The following is an 18,801-nucleotide window of genomic DNA, read 5'->3' as shown; positions in this document are numbered from 1 at the left end:
AACGCATGAGTGCAACTTGCATGCTAGATTCAAGACTTTGAGTCAGCAAAGAGCTGTACTGTGGTATATTCCTCACTGGTGATTTCTTTTACTTGGCTCTAAAACTAGTGATGGGCTATTCTCTTCTTGATCTCTTCTGTTGAATTCTCAAATGGTTTTGCAGGCTTTGTTTTGCCTTCTTTTATTGTGGCTTCCAGGACTAAAGGCCTTGTCAGCCCTATTGAAGACTGTAGGGACGAAGAATGAACTAAATGCCACTTCTCAAAACGGAGCACAGCTAGGTTTACTTTTTTAGCTTGACATTGTCATAGTTCAATATGAATATTACAATAAATTTTATCATCTTGTTGTAATGTAAAAAAAACTCACAAAACCCCACACTAATTGAGATAGTGTAACAGTTGAGATTATTACCAGCCTAACAGGATCTAATTTGAAACTTAGCATAGCTTTATTACAGAAGTTATTCCTAGTGCATTGTTTTATTATGAACTTGGTTGGCTTATCAAATTTACTATAGAGACCTTCTGATTTTGCACTGCTGTATAGAAATCTCTATTTATATCTGCAAATAAATTTCTCTCTGCAGTCCCAGGATGTTGGCATCAAAACTATCACCATGCTGGATGAACAGGGAGGTGAGTTCTTCCTTCTTCCTCTCTGATGCTAAAAATCAATTTTATGACTAAGAAAAAGGATTATCTTTCAAGAGTTGTTGCCGAAACTAAAGGCTTATTAAAGACTACTTATGTGAAAATGAGATTTGCTAATTGGTTATTCCCATGTGTTTGTAGTATTTAGAAGAGGTTTTAAAGTAGTTGAGAGTCTGGTAGTTACACTGTAATACAACCTCTGCTACAGGAGCCATTCCATTCCACCATAGCATGAATGTCACTGTCTGCATTTATTCTAAAAGCAGCCACAGAAGTGCAGCTCTAAGGGTAGGGAAAATATTTTTAATGTACTGAACAAAACTTATCACTTAATACCTTTCTTAAAAAAAATATTAAAAAAATCCCAGAAGGCAGGAAAGAAAAAATGCATTAATCTTGGTATAAAGATAGAACTGAAACTTGTTCTGAAAACAAGTTCCTGCTTGAAAGAAATATTAATATCCCACCCCCACCTTCTGCCAATCTGTGTTCATTCAAGTTACTTGTTTTTCTTCTAGAACAACTAAATCGCATAGAAGAAGGCATGGACCAGATAAATAAGGATATGAGAGAAGCTGAGAAGACACTGACAGAGCTCAACAAATGTTGTGGGCTCTGTGTCTGTCCTTGTAACAGGTCAGTTAAATTGGTACTTGGGTCTGAAGTTCTAAAATATTCCCAATAGCTACTGTACTGGGAGATGATCTCTAATAAAACAGCCAATTAAAAAATGCTGAATCTCTAGGAAAGTCAACTGTTTTGGTTTGTAGAGGTGCACCCTTTTAAAATTGTATGAGAGTAGCTGAAGCTTACTTGCATCTAACCATATATTGTGCCCCTTTCACCGTATAACATGCTGCACGATTGTGCCCTAATCTCCTTAAAGCTTATATTTACTAGAATACTATCAATGTTCATACTGATGAGACCAAATTGGATTGCATATAGCTATATGTAAGTGCCTGTCTGTTAGAAATTGACTCCAAAAATCATTCTTTCACAAAGTACTTTTGTATTAACTTAAAAGCAAGAAAACATCTGTTTTGGTGACAGAACATAATATTGGTTCTTTAGGTATTTAAAAAATGTTTATGCTTTAGGGAGGAAGAGAGTAGGAGAACAGACAATGTTAAAGCTTTAATCTTTCACTAGTGACTACATAAATTCTTGCAGACCTGCTTCACAGTTCCTTTATAACATCAGTGTTATGGCTACCATATCCAAGTCAGTTAAGAGTAGTCTAATCTTTTGTATGGCTAACAGCCTAAACAATGATCAGAAATCAGTATTATAAGGAAAATAATTTTTTTTGGAGGTGTGCTAGCTTTATCTGTAAGCAGCAAAGTATCAAATTGATTTGTGTGTATTGGATGTGATCATAGTTCTTCCAAGTGAAGGAGAAATAAGTTATTTTAGAAGTGTGACCACTGGAATGAATAGTGTGTGTGTTTGTTCATTTTTAGCTCTTCAGCATGAGCAAAAAAACCTTATTCAACTGAGAGGTAGAAATTTAGAAATTCAACTAGAAATTTAGGTAAAAATTCCTCAGAGTAGCTGAGTCTGCTTATTCAACAGAATAATACTTTGAAGATCATTTAGGATAGATATGAATGTGGCTTCTAAGGCTGAAAGTCTTAAAGCTTTAGTATCTTGAAACGAAGATAATTCTGTCCTGACTTCTGGATAGGTGTGCTTACTGTTTTACATCAGTTTTATCAAGCTGATGGACTTTGAGCATTTTGACACACTCAGTCTTTGTTTTCTGTAGTTGACAGTCTTATTTCACTGAAGCTAAGCATCTTATTGACACTGAGCAAGCTCAGAATTTGTGAACTCTTGTGGCACTCCAAATGCACAGATAATAATAAAAGAAATAATTAGTTGTATACAAAATAGAGCAGTAAGGTGCAGAAAAATCTGCTAGATAAGTAGAGGGCAATGAATAAGAAGAAACTGTGAATGCCTTTCATCTATCTACTGGTACATCAATTTTTCTGTCAATGTCAGAGTTATTTGTCAACCAGTTATCTCCAAAGCGTTTCATTTTTTGCATAAAGCTAAATCAGAACACTTGCTGAATTAAATATTGCTTTTCTTATTTCTCTTGGGCTTAGATTATTTATAAAAGTTTTGTGAAAACCAAAATACCGTCAAGACTCTAATATAATCTATGTACTAATAAGAATTTTCCTGTTTGCTGGTCTTTACTATTCTTTCTTCTCTATTCCCTCCTAACACTGATGCTTGCTTTCTAAAAATGAAGACTAGGATAAGAAGCTGTATTCACTTAACTGGTGAAAACGGATTTTAGGACAAGGTCAGTCTTATTAGTGCAGATGTACATTTAACCAGCTGTCTGAAGTGATGCTTGTATTGGATTTGTGCTTGCATGTGCATGATGTCTGCATGCAGGTGATCTTGTGACTGTGATGTGTTCTAACACTGATGTTAATAGAAAATGTCAATTACTATAGAGTGTAGTAGCTGTGGAAATGTGGAACAACTGCTGGAGCCCTTGCTGGTTTGACAGGTTGTATAAATTGCCTTACTCTTACAGAAATGAAACATGAGAAAAGTGAATGTATAGTGATTTGAAAAACAGCTTTTCAAATCAGGTGATGAGAAGCTTTGTTCTTAACTGTGCTTAGTTTGAGCAACAGTTCTGTTTCTAGCTGTCTACTTCAGCTGTGCAAGTAGTTTTCAGGCCACTTGTTTTTGTGCAATAAACTCTTCAGTTATCTATCGCACCTAAGACTTTGCTAATCCAGAAGCCAAGCATACAAAGCTCTCCTGCTGTTGCAGCTTTAGTATGAATGAGATGAAAATATAATGCTCAATCTGTTTGCAGTAAACCTAAAGAGATCTTTAAGCATGTGTATGCACAAGGAGCTAGAATTGACTAGTTCAGGTTTCTTTAGGGTTCTGCAGGGTGCAACAGTTCCGTTATGAACTGAGGAATTATTCCATTTCTTCCCCTTGATGTATTCACACACTAGATTACTTTTCATAACATCTGACCTATGAAATACCATTTCCCATTTCGATTACATAAATGCCAGAAGAATGAGGGGAATATTTCTTCATTACAGCTGATTTCACACCTCTTCAAATGTGAAACATCTGAGCTACTGAAAGGCGCTATAGATACAGAAATTGATTACCTGTAATTGTAAAGTTAGAGGTACTGAAAAACACTACAGATTTCCCTTCACAGGCTTTTAGAGAAGCAGAAAAGTGGCAGTGGAGTCTGGATTATCTACCTTAAACCTGAAAATGCCAGCAAACAAGGTTAACATGAGAATATTCTTCTCAACATATGTTCTTTAGTGTTCATGAGAACTGACCCCAATTTAGATCAGTTATTTTTCTGTTAATTTTCTTCCCCTCTTACTTTTGTGGGTTTGCGATTCTTGAGACAGCTTCATGTCAGTGTGCTTTCTTTAATTTTTTTCTCTTCTGAATTATGTGGTAAATGTGTAATGGTGAGTTAGTTTGTTGCTTTAATGGAGTTAGTGAAATTGAATTGCAGAATGAAGGAGCTATTTTAAACATGATTACTGTTATTTCTTGATCAAAATCAACCTGAGAAACATGAACTTTAAAAAGAAAGACTTTTGCAACAGAAAGTGTTTGACAAAAACCAGTAGAGATCTAATGGTTTTCTTGCATAGTGTAGCTACTTGTGTGCGAGGGAGTTTTCTCCTTCGTCCCCGTTTCTTCCCTGAAAAGTAACTAATCCTGACTCTAGACTAACTCCTATTGCAAATGCAAGTTTATGTTATGACAGTGCAAGTTTTCCTGTTACTGTCATAAGCTTCCCCTCTTCTGGTAAAGTATATTATTTTAAGGAATTTACTGTGCTTATATTAAAGCTTAAGACCAAATTAGTCAGTGTCCCTAGAGTAACTCAGTTATGTTTGTATTATCCCAATATAAGAAATTGTATTGTATAGACAAGGCTTTGTCTATACAAAATCTAATCTTTCAGGCACAAGACAAATGTTTCTGAAAATCCTAGATTAATACAGAACTTCAGTCAGGAAGTCATATTTCCGATGTAGCAGTTCAGATTTCTTATTTTTACGGAGTAGGACGAAGAACTTCGAGGCTAGCAAGGCATACAGAGCAACCTGGGGAGATGGAATGGAGAACTCGGCAGACCATGTTATATCCATGCAACCAAGAAGTATAAATCAGCAGCAGCCTCAGACTTCTGGAGGACCAAGTGGCGGATATATTACAAGGTTTGCTTCTTTATATTTCTCAGTCTCAAATGCAGAAATATGAAGTTACCAGTTGCCAGCTTCTTTCAGCTGCATTTTAGGTCAAGTTTTCTACTACTGCTTGGAGGAATTGTTACTGCTTGGAGAGGAGAGGGCAGACACCTACACTTTCAGTATTGCAGTGTTCATCTTACACTTTCATTTTTTTCATAGTGGTGGTATTATCAGTCTGCTTCTGGATGTGAGGACTACAGAGCTTAGTGCTCAGTTATTGAGGGGACTTAAAAATATCAAGTGTTTTTATTGTCATAAAGTATATTTGAGACAAACTCATGTCTTAAACTTCCTCTGGTAGCTGTTACTTTAAATTCTAAGGCTATTTTTGTAATAGCAGCTAGCTTAGCACCCTTTTTTTTGGTGGGTTGCTTGCTTGGAATACATGGGATTTTAAAAGCAGGAAAACATACATTGGTTTGAATACATTGCGTGTCAGATAACTGTGCAACAAACAATTTCTATTATAGTAAATTTAGGGTAGGGAAAAGCAAGTTCTTGATTCTTGGAAACATTGTATTAATTATTTGAACAGGATAACAAATGATGCCAGAGAAGATGAAATGGATGAAAATCTTGCTCAAGTGGGAAACATTCTGGGGAATTTGAAAAACATGGCTTTGGATATGGGCAATGAGATTGATGCCCAGAATAAACAAATAGACCGGATAAATGTGAAGGTAAGTGTCAAAGGTGTTCTCTGCCTTCAGCTTAGAGGTTGAGAAAAGGAATTGGCTCACTGTCCTATCTACCTGTATTTGCAGTAAATATGCATTAAGATTATATCATCATTTAGGTTGCAGTGATTTGAACAAGAGATATATCTTGGTGTTTGGGTATGTAGCTGAAAATTCAAATGCTTCAGAGTGTCAGGAAACCCAAAAATACAACACAGGTCACTGCTTACTCTGAAAACAACTAAACTTGATTGGATCAAAACGGCAAACATTTACTGGAGGTGTAACTGGGGGATTAGTGCTCGCAGGGAATCTTGTATGTGGTAGGGAATAGGTATTTTTAACAATAGCAAGATTCTTCTGGAATTCCTAAAAAGTCACTATAATCATTGAATGTAAAATAAAACGCAGGTAATTCATTGCCCTAATTCTTGTGGACAGGTTAGTATTGGGGCTGTAGAGACTTTGGAATGATAGGTTTTGTAGGCACATGGGGACATGATCTGCCCTCATCTGCACATGTAGTTAGTCATAGCCAGTAGCATTTTTTCTTTAATTTTATTGTTTTGAAGATTAACTTCCCAAAACAGATTAATCATATATAAATAAGTTTGGAGGGGCTTTCTTTCAGAGGGCAATTAATGAGCAAGTTAGCTGTATTTTAGAAATCCCCATATTCTGAAATGAATAGAAGGTCTTCTACAGACATCCTGGTTAAGAAAGGAAATGAAAGCTTTAATGAATAGTGTCTATTAAAGATTTCAAAAAGCAGAAGTGGACACCACTTGGTGTAAGATAATAAAATTAAGACAAAATGAGAAGTTAAAGATATCACTGAAATGCCAAGTAGGGTTAAAAGCAAGAGGAACGGAATTTTCTCAAATATACAGAGCTAGTCTGATATAAATGCTGGTTGTACCTATGTCAGCATGATCTTATGGAGGGTGCCTTAATTGTCTTTCATTGTTCCCTAAAACTGCAGATCTGAGGTGATTATCAAGTAAAATAACTCAAACATTTTAAAGAAAACTAGAAAAGTTAATTGTAGTTTAAAATGAGGTGTGAAATTCTCAGAGTTTATAAAGTGGACTGAAAATTGCCTGGTCAAATTAACTGCAAGTGGGAATTACTGGTTTTAGCAGTAGTATTTCTGGCAGTTTCAACCACCTCTTTGGCCTGATGCTCTAACTTTAGTGGTCTGAATAAATGTTGCTGATCAAGTCTTACTAACTATTGAACTACGATGTAAACAAGTTAGAACTGCTTCACAAAACAGCAATAAAAATGGAAGTGCAATTCCTAGTTTTGAGACTGGCAACCTGTCTGAGGATATTTAAATTGATCCTTTTCTGCTGATACCTGTTTTTAAATCTAGTGAACGGTGTGGAACCCCAATCAAAATGTTGAGGGTAAATCTCCAAAGGACAGTACCATTTAAAGAAACAAAGAGAAGTATTAAGCTTAACTTCAGAATAGAGTTGATGCTTTTCTTTTTATTTAAAAAAAAAAAAATAAATTCCAACTAACCTGGGAAATATATAGGCTTGACTGGGTGACTTCTGGTAGCCTGCAGTGTTATGCAGGACTCCTAGTCTGAACAAACCCCTAATAAAAGCATATGTTACTGTCATTTTCTTAGAAGAGAATCTGGTAGCTAGATCAATGTGTTTCCAAAGTGTTGTTAACAGGGTAGATTCTTACTTTTATAGAGTAGATTTGTGCCCTTCCCCAACCCTTGACGTGAAAGGCAGGAAGGAAAGAACAGGAAGGAAGAGCTTGAACTGGCAATATTCTCTTCCCAGCCCATTGCAGTATGAAGGTGTGAAATGGCTAATACTTGGCACAGGTAGGGCTGCTCAGGAGCTCCACTCCTCATGGTGAGGGCAGTGTTCTGTGCTTATTAATCCCCCTGCTCATTCCCCATTGCAGGCTGGATAATCAGGGAATTATTTTGAAGTTCCTTATCATACCTTTCAGTAAAACTGTATTTTGACACTTGTTCAGCCTAGATGCTGTAGCTGAATTTTGATGCTTTACAGTAGTAAAACAATTATAAAATAAAGTGCTTTTCTTACAGATACCATACTATTATGACACTAGATGGGTGTGTGGATGAAAATCGGGGATTTGCACTAAGCAAAATAATTCTGTCTTTATGCCCATAGGTCGCTTTCAGTTTTGATTATTACTTCTAGTCCATAGTAACAAAGTTGCTTTGTAGAGGTCCTTAAGATGTCTAAACGCTTGGGGAGAAGGAATCTTTATCCCCTTGTTCTGTTAATATTCTTCCTGACTTGCTGAAGTAAGCTGCTATATGTTTTGAGGGTCAGCTAAAGACTAAAACCTGTTTCTCCTGATTCTGTGTCTCCCAAAATTGACAGCCTATGCTGGCTAGAAAAAAACTAACCTAATTCTATCTTAAAAAAGTTGCTCCCCTTCTGTCTACCACAGTGATAATACCCTGCAATTCAGAAGTTCATGTCAGTTTGAATTTTTAAATTGTTTTGCATGAAGTCTGCAAATGACCTATGAATTTGTCTCTTTCAGGCTGATACAAACAGGGAACGCATTGAGCAAGCCAACATCAGAGCCAAGAAACTAATTGACAATTAAAGCCTGCTGTCATTGTTCAGTGACACTGTCTCTCCAGCTGCAAGCCACCATATTCATGGATCTGTGAAACTTCTCCTATTCTGAAATAAGAGGGGCTGGGAAAAATGAAGCAGTACCCTTTCTATAGGGATTAATTTTCTCTTATTTTTTTAATTGCTTCATGTAAACATGGCCTTGACTCCAAGAAAGCAGCCAACATAACTTTGTCCTACTCATCTGCCTTCACTTTCTTTGAACTGCTCAGGGCTAAAAGTGTTACGGCTTTGAGAATCTTCTTGCATGTTTTATACCCCCTCCCAGTCTCTTTTTTTTTTTATGCTCCCAAAATAGTCTTTGATCAAAGTTGAACAAGCAGGGTAACCTGAATTCACAGTTGTGGAAAGTTGGAGAGGGCATTTTGCACTGTTTGAAATACCTCATAAGTTGAGTATCTTCACTAAAATAGGGACTTGGTGAATATTGTCTGACTTGTACCTCTAGCAGGCTAATCATAGTTTTACAATCCAAATCACATGATTGGTTTGGGGTTGAGTTTATGGATTACAGAATTAAAAAGGCTCACTGCTTACTACTTGTGGGTTGAGGGCTTTAAAACACTTCCTAAACACACAGACTTTAATGTAAAGGTAACGGGGGGGGAGGGGTATACAGGTTTCCATTTCTTCACTGTAAATTGATATCTGTTTGGAGGCCATGACTAGGAAATTATGCTGTATTGTTCTGATAATATTTGTTGTGTGTGTATATATACCTGATCTAAACCCCATGCACATATGAGTAGAAGAAAATAAAACCATCTCCCTAAAGTATTTATTTGATGGAAAATTTTATGCCCCTCATCTAAAAGTTAACTTTTAAGTGTTTGAATGATGCATCTTAACTGGAAGAAACTGAGTAGAAAAGCATGCAGCTTTCTTGTGTCCCATATCAGATTCTATTGTGGCCAGTTTTCACTGGAGTTCAGTTTATGCCTTTTTCCAGTGCAAAATAATGACTGAGATCTGGTGCAGAGTTTGTTCTCAGCGGTCACTTTGGGAGAGCTGCTTAAACCTACTGAAAACAGAGAAGCTTATTATGAAACTTCTTTGTCACAAGTCTGGAGGAAGCAGTACCTATTTAAGAACTGTATGCTAGTTCTAAATAAACTAGTTCTAAATAGATTCGTGACTGGTTTATTATTGCAGACTTTGGGACTGGCCATTGGAAATATTACATGTCCAAGTCGCTTGCAACTAAAATGTTCCTGTTCTGTTGCAGAATAGAGGAGTTTCTGACCAGGGGAGGTAAAGCTCTCTTCCTAGGAAGAGGAAAAACATTTTGGTTTTACTGTAATAGAATCAGATTTATTCTCAGGTTTTTCTTGAATTATTTTTTTTTTGCAAGTAAATTGCAAGTGACCTTTAACTCCACCCAGCAATATATAATGCCTGTTTTAAAGGTGGAAATAATGCCTTGGACTAACCTGTGATACCCAATGTTGGATGGCAAAAATCTCAAACCAAATTGATTGGAGGGATAATTAAAACCCCATAATGCTATTAGTGGTTTTTTAGAAGGACAGTTCACAAGTATCCTGTAGCCATTGATAATAAATCCCAGAGCTAGAAAGATGACACTAATCTGCTGAAATGTAAGACAAACAGTGTTAAGTGTTTTGTTTTTTCTTTTCAGTAGAAATACAGTCAGTATTACTGGTATATTCTCAGTTCATCCCCAGGACAACTTGGTATTTAAAGGAGCCGGGGGGAGGGAACGGAGACAAACAAGAAAAAACTGACCAAAGGATGGAGCTGCTGCATGTAATAAATAGGCTGTTTTATGTGAATAAGGTGAAGTCATTTTTAGGGGACTGGATACTTCAGTAGTGCGTGTTAGCTTCTGTCTGTCTTCCAGTAATTGTTGGAAAGCTAATGAATTTTGAAAGCTCATTAGTAGTGAATAATTTTGAAAGCCATTAGTAATGAAAATTATATGCTTAAAAAGACATGTGACAAAGAAGTACTCTAAAGAACATTACATAGTAAATTTCTAACAACCACTTGCATGGGAAGGCATAGGGGATTTGTATGCTTTTTTCCTTCTTACAGGCTTCAGGTTAACTGAAGGAATATTTGCTGCTTGTTGTGAAAGCAAAGCATACACTGTTTAATTATGATTGTCTCCTGAAACAGAAGGCTACATTGGTTACCTTATTCTGCTTACAACAGTGCAAACCTGTTATGTAGCATCTGGACATTCCAAACCATGGAATGTTTTTCTCCCTTGCCATTACATGTCCATGTTCTTGACTTCCCTGAGCTCTAACAATGAATTAGCATGTTGGCTGAGAGGATGCTGTGATTGGTATATCAGAATCATAATATTGCAATGAATACCACACAGGGAAATATTTCTGAGACTCTAAGCTTGAGTATTAGCAGAATATCAATACTATTTTCTGATGCAGCAAGAGCCAAATCTGTGAGGGAGTGGTGCCTTTATGTTAGTGACCAACACAGACTGCTTCTTGGACTGTCTTACTGTTGTCTGTAGAATAGATGTTTAATTTCCATATCTATGGGATGGAATCAGCACTTGTACATCTTCATATTTCTGAATGCTGTTAAGAATGAAGTTTTACAGTTTCTGCTTTTGATTGTTAAACTATATATTGTGCACAAAAAATACATACTTTTATAACTGAATGTGTTTTAAAACCATTTTCTCTTACAAATATCTTTGTTTAGTTTCCTGTCCTTGAAAAACTTGGCAGAACTAGTTGCTACTATGCAACTAGGAAGCTTCCTTTCTATTTTTATTTTGTAGAAATCCTAATGCTAACAAAGGAATGGGTGTGGTTTGGAAGAGGGGTATACTTTGATTTTTAACACTCTAGTTTTCATCCCTGCAAAATCAACATCACCAAACTTCAAACTATGAAATGTGTCCATTTCTTCTTTGAAAGACTGCTATTTGACATGGGACTATACTTCAGGATGATAAAGGAACTAAGCAGAATAAAACTCTCCAGTCAAGTGTCGGTAACATGCCTAGCAAATACCTAGTCCAGTAGATGAAATTGGGTGATTTAACCTACTGCCAATGCAATTTCATTTGCAAAGCAGTTTAGAATTATATTTTCTCTGATGCTCAAGCCTCAGATTCCCAGAGTGCTCTTAGTGGGGAGGAGGTGAGGGGGAAAACACAGACTTGTGTTGACTTGCAGCAGTTTTGAGCTGTAGGTGAGAATAGCGTATCTAGGAATATCTTGGAAGAAGTACTGTGGGACTGCCTGGTATATTTCTACCAGTAACTAGGGAAAAAAAACTAGGGACAGCTGGCATATGTAACTGTTCTGAGCATGCAGCACATGTCCCATAGGTACACTTAAACCATGGTAGTTGGTAAATTCAAGCTAGCCTACTCTTTGAAAGAGGAGCTAAGCCTCTCAACACAGGGGTAGCTATAGTATGAACTGCAGCACATGCTGCTTGTGCAGAACTCTGTCCTCTGTGAAGGCTATACGGGGAAACAATTTGCTGTTCACACAACGCAGTGACTTGCAGTTGCTAATTCACCTTTGCTTCACTTGAAACAGCAATGCACTATCTAATGTTGATTGAGTAAATGGATGAAAAGTGTATCTTACTGCAATGGAAAATTGGAGAGCAAGCAAAATAGGTCTGACACAAAATATATGAATGGTTTGTACTGTTAACCAGGGTAACATTTTTCTATCTCGATTCCAGAACTAAAATCTGCAAGCATAATTGTGCATTGAAACAAAACTGGTTTATCATGTCACTTGTAGAGTAGGTGCGGTGAGAGGGGAAAACTGAGGAACACAGACTATAAAACTAGTAATAGATTAAGTGCAGTGCTGAAATGTACAGAACAGTGTTCTACTAAGTGACTGGGTAACAGTTACTTATTGCTATTACCTAAAAAATGTGAGGGTGTCAGCCAGCTTTTTTTTTCTTGAAACAGAAATACTCTTCCTCTGTTCTGAAACAAATTTGGCTAATGCAGGACTAACTTGGCACCATTCAGTACTTTGCATGGTGTTTTCTTCCTCTTGCTTTACAAAATTTTTTTATAGCTGTTGTAACTCCAAGGTAGCAAAGGAGCCTAACAGAGTAACTGGAAGGTTTATAAATGTACTAACTAAATGTATACATAAACAAGAGATGTTGACTTACTATCTCAAATACTTCCAACAGCAGTAAGAATTTCTTGGTAGCAATGCTAACTTCGTAATTTTTAAATGTTCTAATATACTATCTCTTCTACATCTTTCCTGAATAGGCAAAAAAGTCCTGATAAACAAATGTTTAACTTGAGAGAAGCAGCAGGTCTGAGTGCAGAGTATTTCCAGTTTAAAAAAAAAAACGCAGCACAACATTGAGTACCTATTGATGATGGAGCGCTCCTTTGTAGTTGCCAGAGTTGGTGAGTTGCTCCTTTCTCATACAAAGTGAGAATCTGCTAACTGAGGGGCTTTGTTCTGTGGATGTCTCTTGCATGGCAAATCTCCAGGTAAAAAATATTAATGCTTCAGATGGAATTTAGGTATCAAATGGAAGGAGCTGAACTTAAAACAAGCCTGGGGCTTTAAACTATTGACTGCTGAATTTTTACATGTCACAGTCTGTGGAGTGTATTAGTATGAAGCTGAATAGATTTCTGACTATACAGGGCCTTGCATTATGGTAACATACAGGTTGTGTTCTTAAAGCACTCCCCTAGTAATGTCTTGCAAAACTAAGTAGCCTAGTAAACATTGTCTGCTGTCAGCTACTTCTTACAGGAAGATAGTTTTTCCATAAAGTAACACCTGGAATGGGGGTCCTTAAGTAATACTGGTTCCCTGTTTAATGATGTATCTCATCCATCCATTGAATAAGGAGCTGATGTTCCCTAAAACGCTCTTACAATAGGTATTACTATGTAAGAATTGAAGTAAGACATCAACAGGGTCAGGGAAGTAGATGCCTCTTGAGCATCTTATAAAAGAAACGCTTATTGCTAATCTTAATTATAGTTACTATATTGAGGAAAAAGATCACTACAGAGGTCACTTCATTGTTCTTAACTGCAGATGGCATAAGACACTGAACACACTTGATGATTACACCAGCAACTTTAAGGAGTTTGCTGTCTAAATGCCTTTCTTGTCTCATGTAGGAGAGCTTAAGTATAGAACAATAGTTAATGTATGATTACCTGTAAGACAGTGTCATTAGGAATAAATGCAGCCATGCTTATCCTGACAAGAAGTCTAGTTAGTACGGCTCCTACTTCACTGTTCTGAGTGTGCAGTACCTATTAACTGAATTGCTACCAAAGTGTTGACATACTTAAATCCTCTGTGTTCTCAAAGCAGTTGAAGTATAGCTGTTATGAACAACTGATGGAACTAAGTACTTACGTGATGGCTTTCCGTGATAGCTTAGTATTACTTATTTACAACAGCACCAGTTACACCAAATAAACTTGATCTGTTTTTTTTAAATGATTTACTAAAATAAACAAGTACATTTTCCTTCTCAGTGTAAGTTACATAATTGCATACACTTTTAGCTCTTTCTAGGTGCTTTTGGTAATAAGGCAGCAGCAGTAGCCTGATGACTAAAACTTTCAGCATTGCTCTGTACACAAGGAGTCAGTGCAAGGATATTATATTTTCCAGCAATACACATTTTTACTGAATACATTGAAGGTGAGCCTCATTTTTATTTGATACAGCTCAAGCAGAAGTAGATTGTAGTGCAATTCTTGCTTATGGGAAAAGAAAGCCTGTACAGAAAATATGAATGAAGGATGCTCAAACCATGATTTGTTTACTGGAAGCAGTTAATAAAACACTTAATTTAGCCACAACTATTTGTGCTTCATAAAAAAAAAAAAATATATAGGTTATAAACTAAAACATCAAGTTCTCTGCAGAATAATGCTTACTGCAAGACATACACTGTTTCAGATCTGCTTTGGTGGTAGAACTTCCATGTGCTATCACGGAAAAATGTTTCCAGGAGAAATCCTCTTACAAATCAACAGCCAGCTTCCTGACAAAAGGGGAACTGGCATCTTTGAAACGCTCATTCCCTTTACGTGTTAAAGAACAAGCCCTGACAAAGAACATGTATTGTGTTAAACGCTATAGTGGCATAAAAATTAATACTGGCCCCTGGGCAGGTTCATCAGTTCAATACCCATGTTCTCTAGTTCAAGTTTATTCAATGTGGCCTTAACAGACCGTATCAGACTACTAGAGGAGGAGTACTCTGATCATCTCTTTAATCAGTCTTGGTTTAAGTCAGTGAAGCAGGTGCTTCAGTCACTAACTCTTCTTACTGGGAATACACATGGTCAGAATAATGATCATGCAAACTTCTTCTTTGTAGCTGTAAATCGTTCCATGTACTATAAAAAAAAAAATCAAAGCTTCAGAAATTAATACAAGATTCACTAGTAAAAGCAGCTAAGCTTCTGCTCTCAGACTCAAAAGCACTCTGCATCTAAAGCATATTTGCATTTCCCAGACACAAGCATTAGAGCTTTAATTAAAAAAAAAACCAAAACCCTAAAAACTTCCTGCCATTTGCTGTAAATCAGATTCATATTCTAGAAAGAAAGTCCTCACAGTGCTGAACAGCCAGATATCAAGTTTAAAGGATGAACTAATGTTAAACAGTTAAGCATGTGGCATAATAGGAAGCATCGATTATTTTTTTTTTTTAGCCCATCAAAGTGAAGACTTACTCCTTCACACACCTGTCATTAACTACTCTTCAAAAGATGCTGATGAAAGAACACTGATCCTGAATCCTATGAGAAAGTTAATCTTTGAAGAATTCTGGAAATTCTTTCCAGAGGTTAGTTACAAATCCAGTACCAGTGACAATACCAGTAGACTGTGCTTTTATTCACCAGCATAAGAGCTTAGTATTGTGAGAAGGTACTGGGTAAGGACTTCACTAGAGGCTTCATTTAAAAAAAAAACACACAAACCTTGTCATAACCTTCCAGTTCTCTGAGTTTCTTGATTTCAAAGAGGTTACCTTCTACTGCAAGCAGTGAGATCTGGGAATCACTGAGGATACTTTGAGGAAGCATGCTGAGTTCTAGACAGTTTTCTTCTAAACGCAACACTTTGAGGCGTGGACAGTGAGAGATCTGCACTGAGATCTGGGAAATCTGGTAGAAATAACCAGAGAGAAATGGGATTAAAATGTTAGCAATCCATGATTAAAGTGATTTGTGGTTCAGACTAATATGAAACAATTACCACGTCGTAAATATAAACTGCATTAACAGCAACTACTTAATAACAATGCGTAAGCAACAATAATAATGGTCAAAAACCACATCTGTTTATCAGATTCCTACTCAAGAACTGTTAAAATAATTTCTTATATGATTAAATTCAGGATTTTTTAGTTAGTCTAATCAAGCAGTTGGATCTATCAGTACACAAATTCTAGTTATGATCCCTCATTTCTGTTGTGTCCAGATGTCTTTTAGCTATAAAGTTTTGATAGTCTCAGCTTATGTTTTGTGGATGTACTAAGTCCGAGATAAACCATGTCCTAAATCTATGTGCCTGTAATACCTCAGTTACCAGACCTGATTCTGATTCAAATTGAGCTCAATAGCCTGCAATTCTCCCACAGTGTCGGGTACATTTTGGATCTGGTTTTTGGAAAGATCTACCACATCCAAGTGGCGAAGACCACAGAGTTGTGTAGGCACAGTCCGAAGCTGGTTTCCAGAAAGGCTCAGGGTTTTAAGAGCCGAAAGTTGTCCAAACGCAGCCGGTAGCTGTCTCAAGTGATTGCCATTCAAGTGTAGTGTTTCCAGTTTTTTCAGTTTACACAGCTCCTCAGGCAAAACAGCTAGAAATAAATGACAGAACAAAGAGATGATCCAAACAAAAATCAGTAACCATTCATACCTGTTTAATTCAAATAAGCTTCTACATGGAAAATGGTGCTATAGTACAGTAATTTCTCACAGGATTCCTCTCCATTTTCCAAAGAAGGCACAGATCCCCACACAGAAACTTAAGCCTACTAACACCACATGCTTTTTAACCATCTTCCATAAATATCTTAAAAATAATCTGCAGACAAGGCAGACCTTGCCTTTTTCACAGGCTGAAAACACTGCTCTGAGAGGATTTTAGACTGTCAGTTGTACTCTTTACTGACCACTTTGCCAATTTATTCTATGACATTTGAAGTACCACACTATTCACAGCTTCAGGTGTGCTGCAGCCCTTTAAAGGTATTACTCAACTCACTCAAAAGTAAGTTCTCAGATAATTCCTATCGTATTGTTCCAGCATATAAGCCTCACCAGGAAAGCTCTGCTTCATTCATCCCTCATTCGACCTACACAGGTGTATAACCTGTAGCACTCCTTGAGTTCCACTACAGAGTCAAAGAAGTTTGTAAATTACATTGGTTTTCCAAAAAGGCACACAATACACAATTAATGCATAAAAAAGTTAGTTTCTTCACCTCATCCTAATTTTTCCATGAAGTTGGATGTTTGTCCAACAGAAACCGTAACAATCGTTGAATGGCCAGCAACATTTTCTACAGATCATCTTCATTACCTGTTCTCTATGCAAGCACTAAACCATCTGACACTGTTACAGCTTCAGATCAGACAAGCCACAGCACAGAAACATTTTATGGTTTTAAGTACTTATATATCATTGTAAAACTGATAATACAACTAAGTTGGCAACTAGTTTTGAAGAATTTATGGGTTTGGGTTTTTCTTCCTCTACATGAATTCTAAAGATTTCAGTTTAGGTGACTAAACTCCCCATTTACATCCTGTGAGAGTTAAATCATTAAATTTCGTTTCTGATCAGAGAAATCAGGTTATTATTTTAAAAATCTGTGGAGATATTAATTAGCAGGCATACTCAATCTGTTGTTGTTTAGAACAAGGCTCTTCAAAAAGGAAAATTTTCCAATGAGTGGTGGTAAGAGCTCGATTTTGTTGGTCGACAAGTCTATTGTCCTTAAGTTGCTTGTTAGCTTCTGCAGATCTTCAGGAAACTAAGGGGGAGAAAAAAAATACAGCATTTAACTTTGACCAACTTTGAATGTTCAAGTTACACAGCTGAAAATTTTAATTGAAAAGTGTATCACTATTACATACTGTCATATGTATCACAATGTCCAATCAGCACAGTGTGCAACTAAGTTGGCAAATTTCCTTAATACATATTTTAAAAAATATTTTTTCATTTGGGGAAGGGAAAAGGAATATCAAGGAGACAGTATAACATCTAGGAAGAGTAGTTTTTAAGCCAAAGAATTTAAATTAAAAAGGGAGAAGGAAGTATACCATGACACAAGTTCATTTACGTTTTAGTCCTCTTGTGTGTTTCTCTTAAACATGCCTGTCATTTAAAAATATTCTACAGCTAGTTAACAACTCTACATTTTAGCAGAGTAGGATTGGGAAATTTTTCTCTTGCTTTCCTTTTTTAAATAATTACGTAAACCATTTTCCTTATTCTTATTTACATCCTGTACCGCTTTAATCTGCACTTGCTACTGAGCTGAGAAAAAGAAAAACCTGACAACCACCATCAGTGAGTCCTGGCCAATACACCAGTGGTTTTGATTCTCCCTTGTTTTGGCAGAGGAAAAAGGAAAAGAGAAGGTAGGATAGTGGAAGAAGATACTTTAGAAAAGTCATGGAAAATTACTGCAATATAGTTATTTTGGCTATCCTGTGAATTGTTACTAGACTTATGGTTCCAAGACATTCTGTGTTTTTCTGCAGTTGAGTCAAGGTCAAGATGATTTCCAATATAATGAACATAAAGATGCTTCCAGCCCAGTGAATAGCCTGTAAAGACTATTCGTATACTACAGTTAAATACAGCATAAGTATCTAAATGCGACAAATTGTGAAGTATCTTTGTAACAAACAATACAGTTATAAAATTCTTTTTTTCCCCACAAGTTTACAGCCCTTCTTTAAAAAGCACAACATCATCATAACTAGTACTTCTTGAACACACATGCAATCTAAAGCATAAGATCAGAAGCATGCAAGTGTCCTGACAGACAAATCCTCAATTGGAAGACAGTGCAAGCAAAAATCTGCTCTGCAAAAAGGAAAAAAAAAATCTTGAAATAATATTCTCTCTATGAGGAATACACGTACACAGTGTGTTACGATAATGAGGTGGGAATTTCTTTCCAAAATTGTCAATCATACACACAAACAGCGCTTACCTCTGTAAGTCCCTTTCCCGTTAGCTGAAACACCCCAGTTTTCTGTGCTGTCTCCAGGTGCGCTTTTAATGCACTATTTCCCATCCTAACAGTTCTTTGTCAAGCATACAGAGTTTGAGCGATAGTCTCAGCGAGCTTCTCTCAGTTATTCTGCACTGGAGAACTGCAAACCCAAGTCTCTGTGATAAAGCAAATGTAAAAAGTAATTTTACGTGTACTGTTTTCAACACTACGAGCATCTCAACATACTGAACCGTTTCACTGCTGTGCTTTCCTCTCCCTCATAACTAAAACCTAGGACTTAAAAGATTTACCTAGCTTAAGGTGCCTTCAT

General features: G+C 36.6%; 2 protein-coding genes across 3 annotated transcripts in view; one reads left to right on the top strand and one right to left on the bottom strand.

The window, feature by feature from the left end:
* SNAP23 (synaptosome associated protein 23) overlaps positions 1–10,893 on the top strand; it is a 22,072-nt gene extending 11,179 nt beyond the window's left edge. Inside the window, exons 4-8 of the mRNA XM_059819565.1 lie at positions 590–638; positions 1,172–1,289; positions 4,745–4,897; positions 5,466–5,610; positions 8,155–10,893. Coding sequence (XP_059675548.1) covers positions 590–638; positions 1,172–1,289; positions 4,745–4,897; positions 5,466–5,610; positions 8,155–8,220 — 531 coding nt within the window. The 3' untranslated portion in view covers positions 8,221–10,893. The remainder of the gene's footprint in view (positions 1–589; positions 639–1,171; positions 1,290–4,744; positions 4,898–5,465; positions 5,611–8,154) is intronic.
* LRRC57 (leucine rich repeat containing 57) overlaps positions 1–18,706 on the bottom strand; it is a 22,998-nt gene extending 4,292 nt beyond the window's left edge. Inside the window, exons 1-5 of one of the 2 annotated variants that reach the window (XM_009819272.2) lie at positions 18,468–18,706; positions 17,138–17,273; positions 15,826–16,094; positions 15,211–15,396; positions 13,712–14,622 (exon numbers count right to left, since the gene is read on the bottom strand). In XM_009819272.2, coding sequence (XP_009817574.1) covers positions 14,581–14,622; positions 15,211–15,396; positions 15,826–16,094; positions 17,138–17,273; positions 18,468–18,551 — 717 coding nt within the window. In that variant the 5' untranslated portion in view covers positions 18,552–18,706 and the 3' untranslated portion in view covers positions 13,712–14,580. Of the gene's footprint in view, positions 1–13,711; positions 14,623–15,210; positions 15,397–15,825; positions 16,095–17,137; positions 17,274–18,467 lie in introns of those variants that run through there. The other variant, XM_059819564.1, reaches the window with a different exon arrangement.
* Positions 18,707–18,801: the final 95 nt, after the last annotated feature.

This window comes from Gavia stellata, chromosome 7 (assembly GCF_030936135.1).
Source record: "Gavia stellata isolate bGavSte3 chromosome 7, bGavSte3.hap2, whole genome shotgun sequence".
Taxonomy (NCBI): Eukaryota; Metazoa; Chordata; class Aves; order Gaviiformes; family Gaviidae; genus Gavia; species Gavia stellata.
The sequence above is the reverse complement of the archived record's forward strand: the minus strand, read 5'-3'. Positions and strand labels throughout refer to the sequence as shown.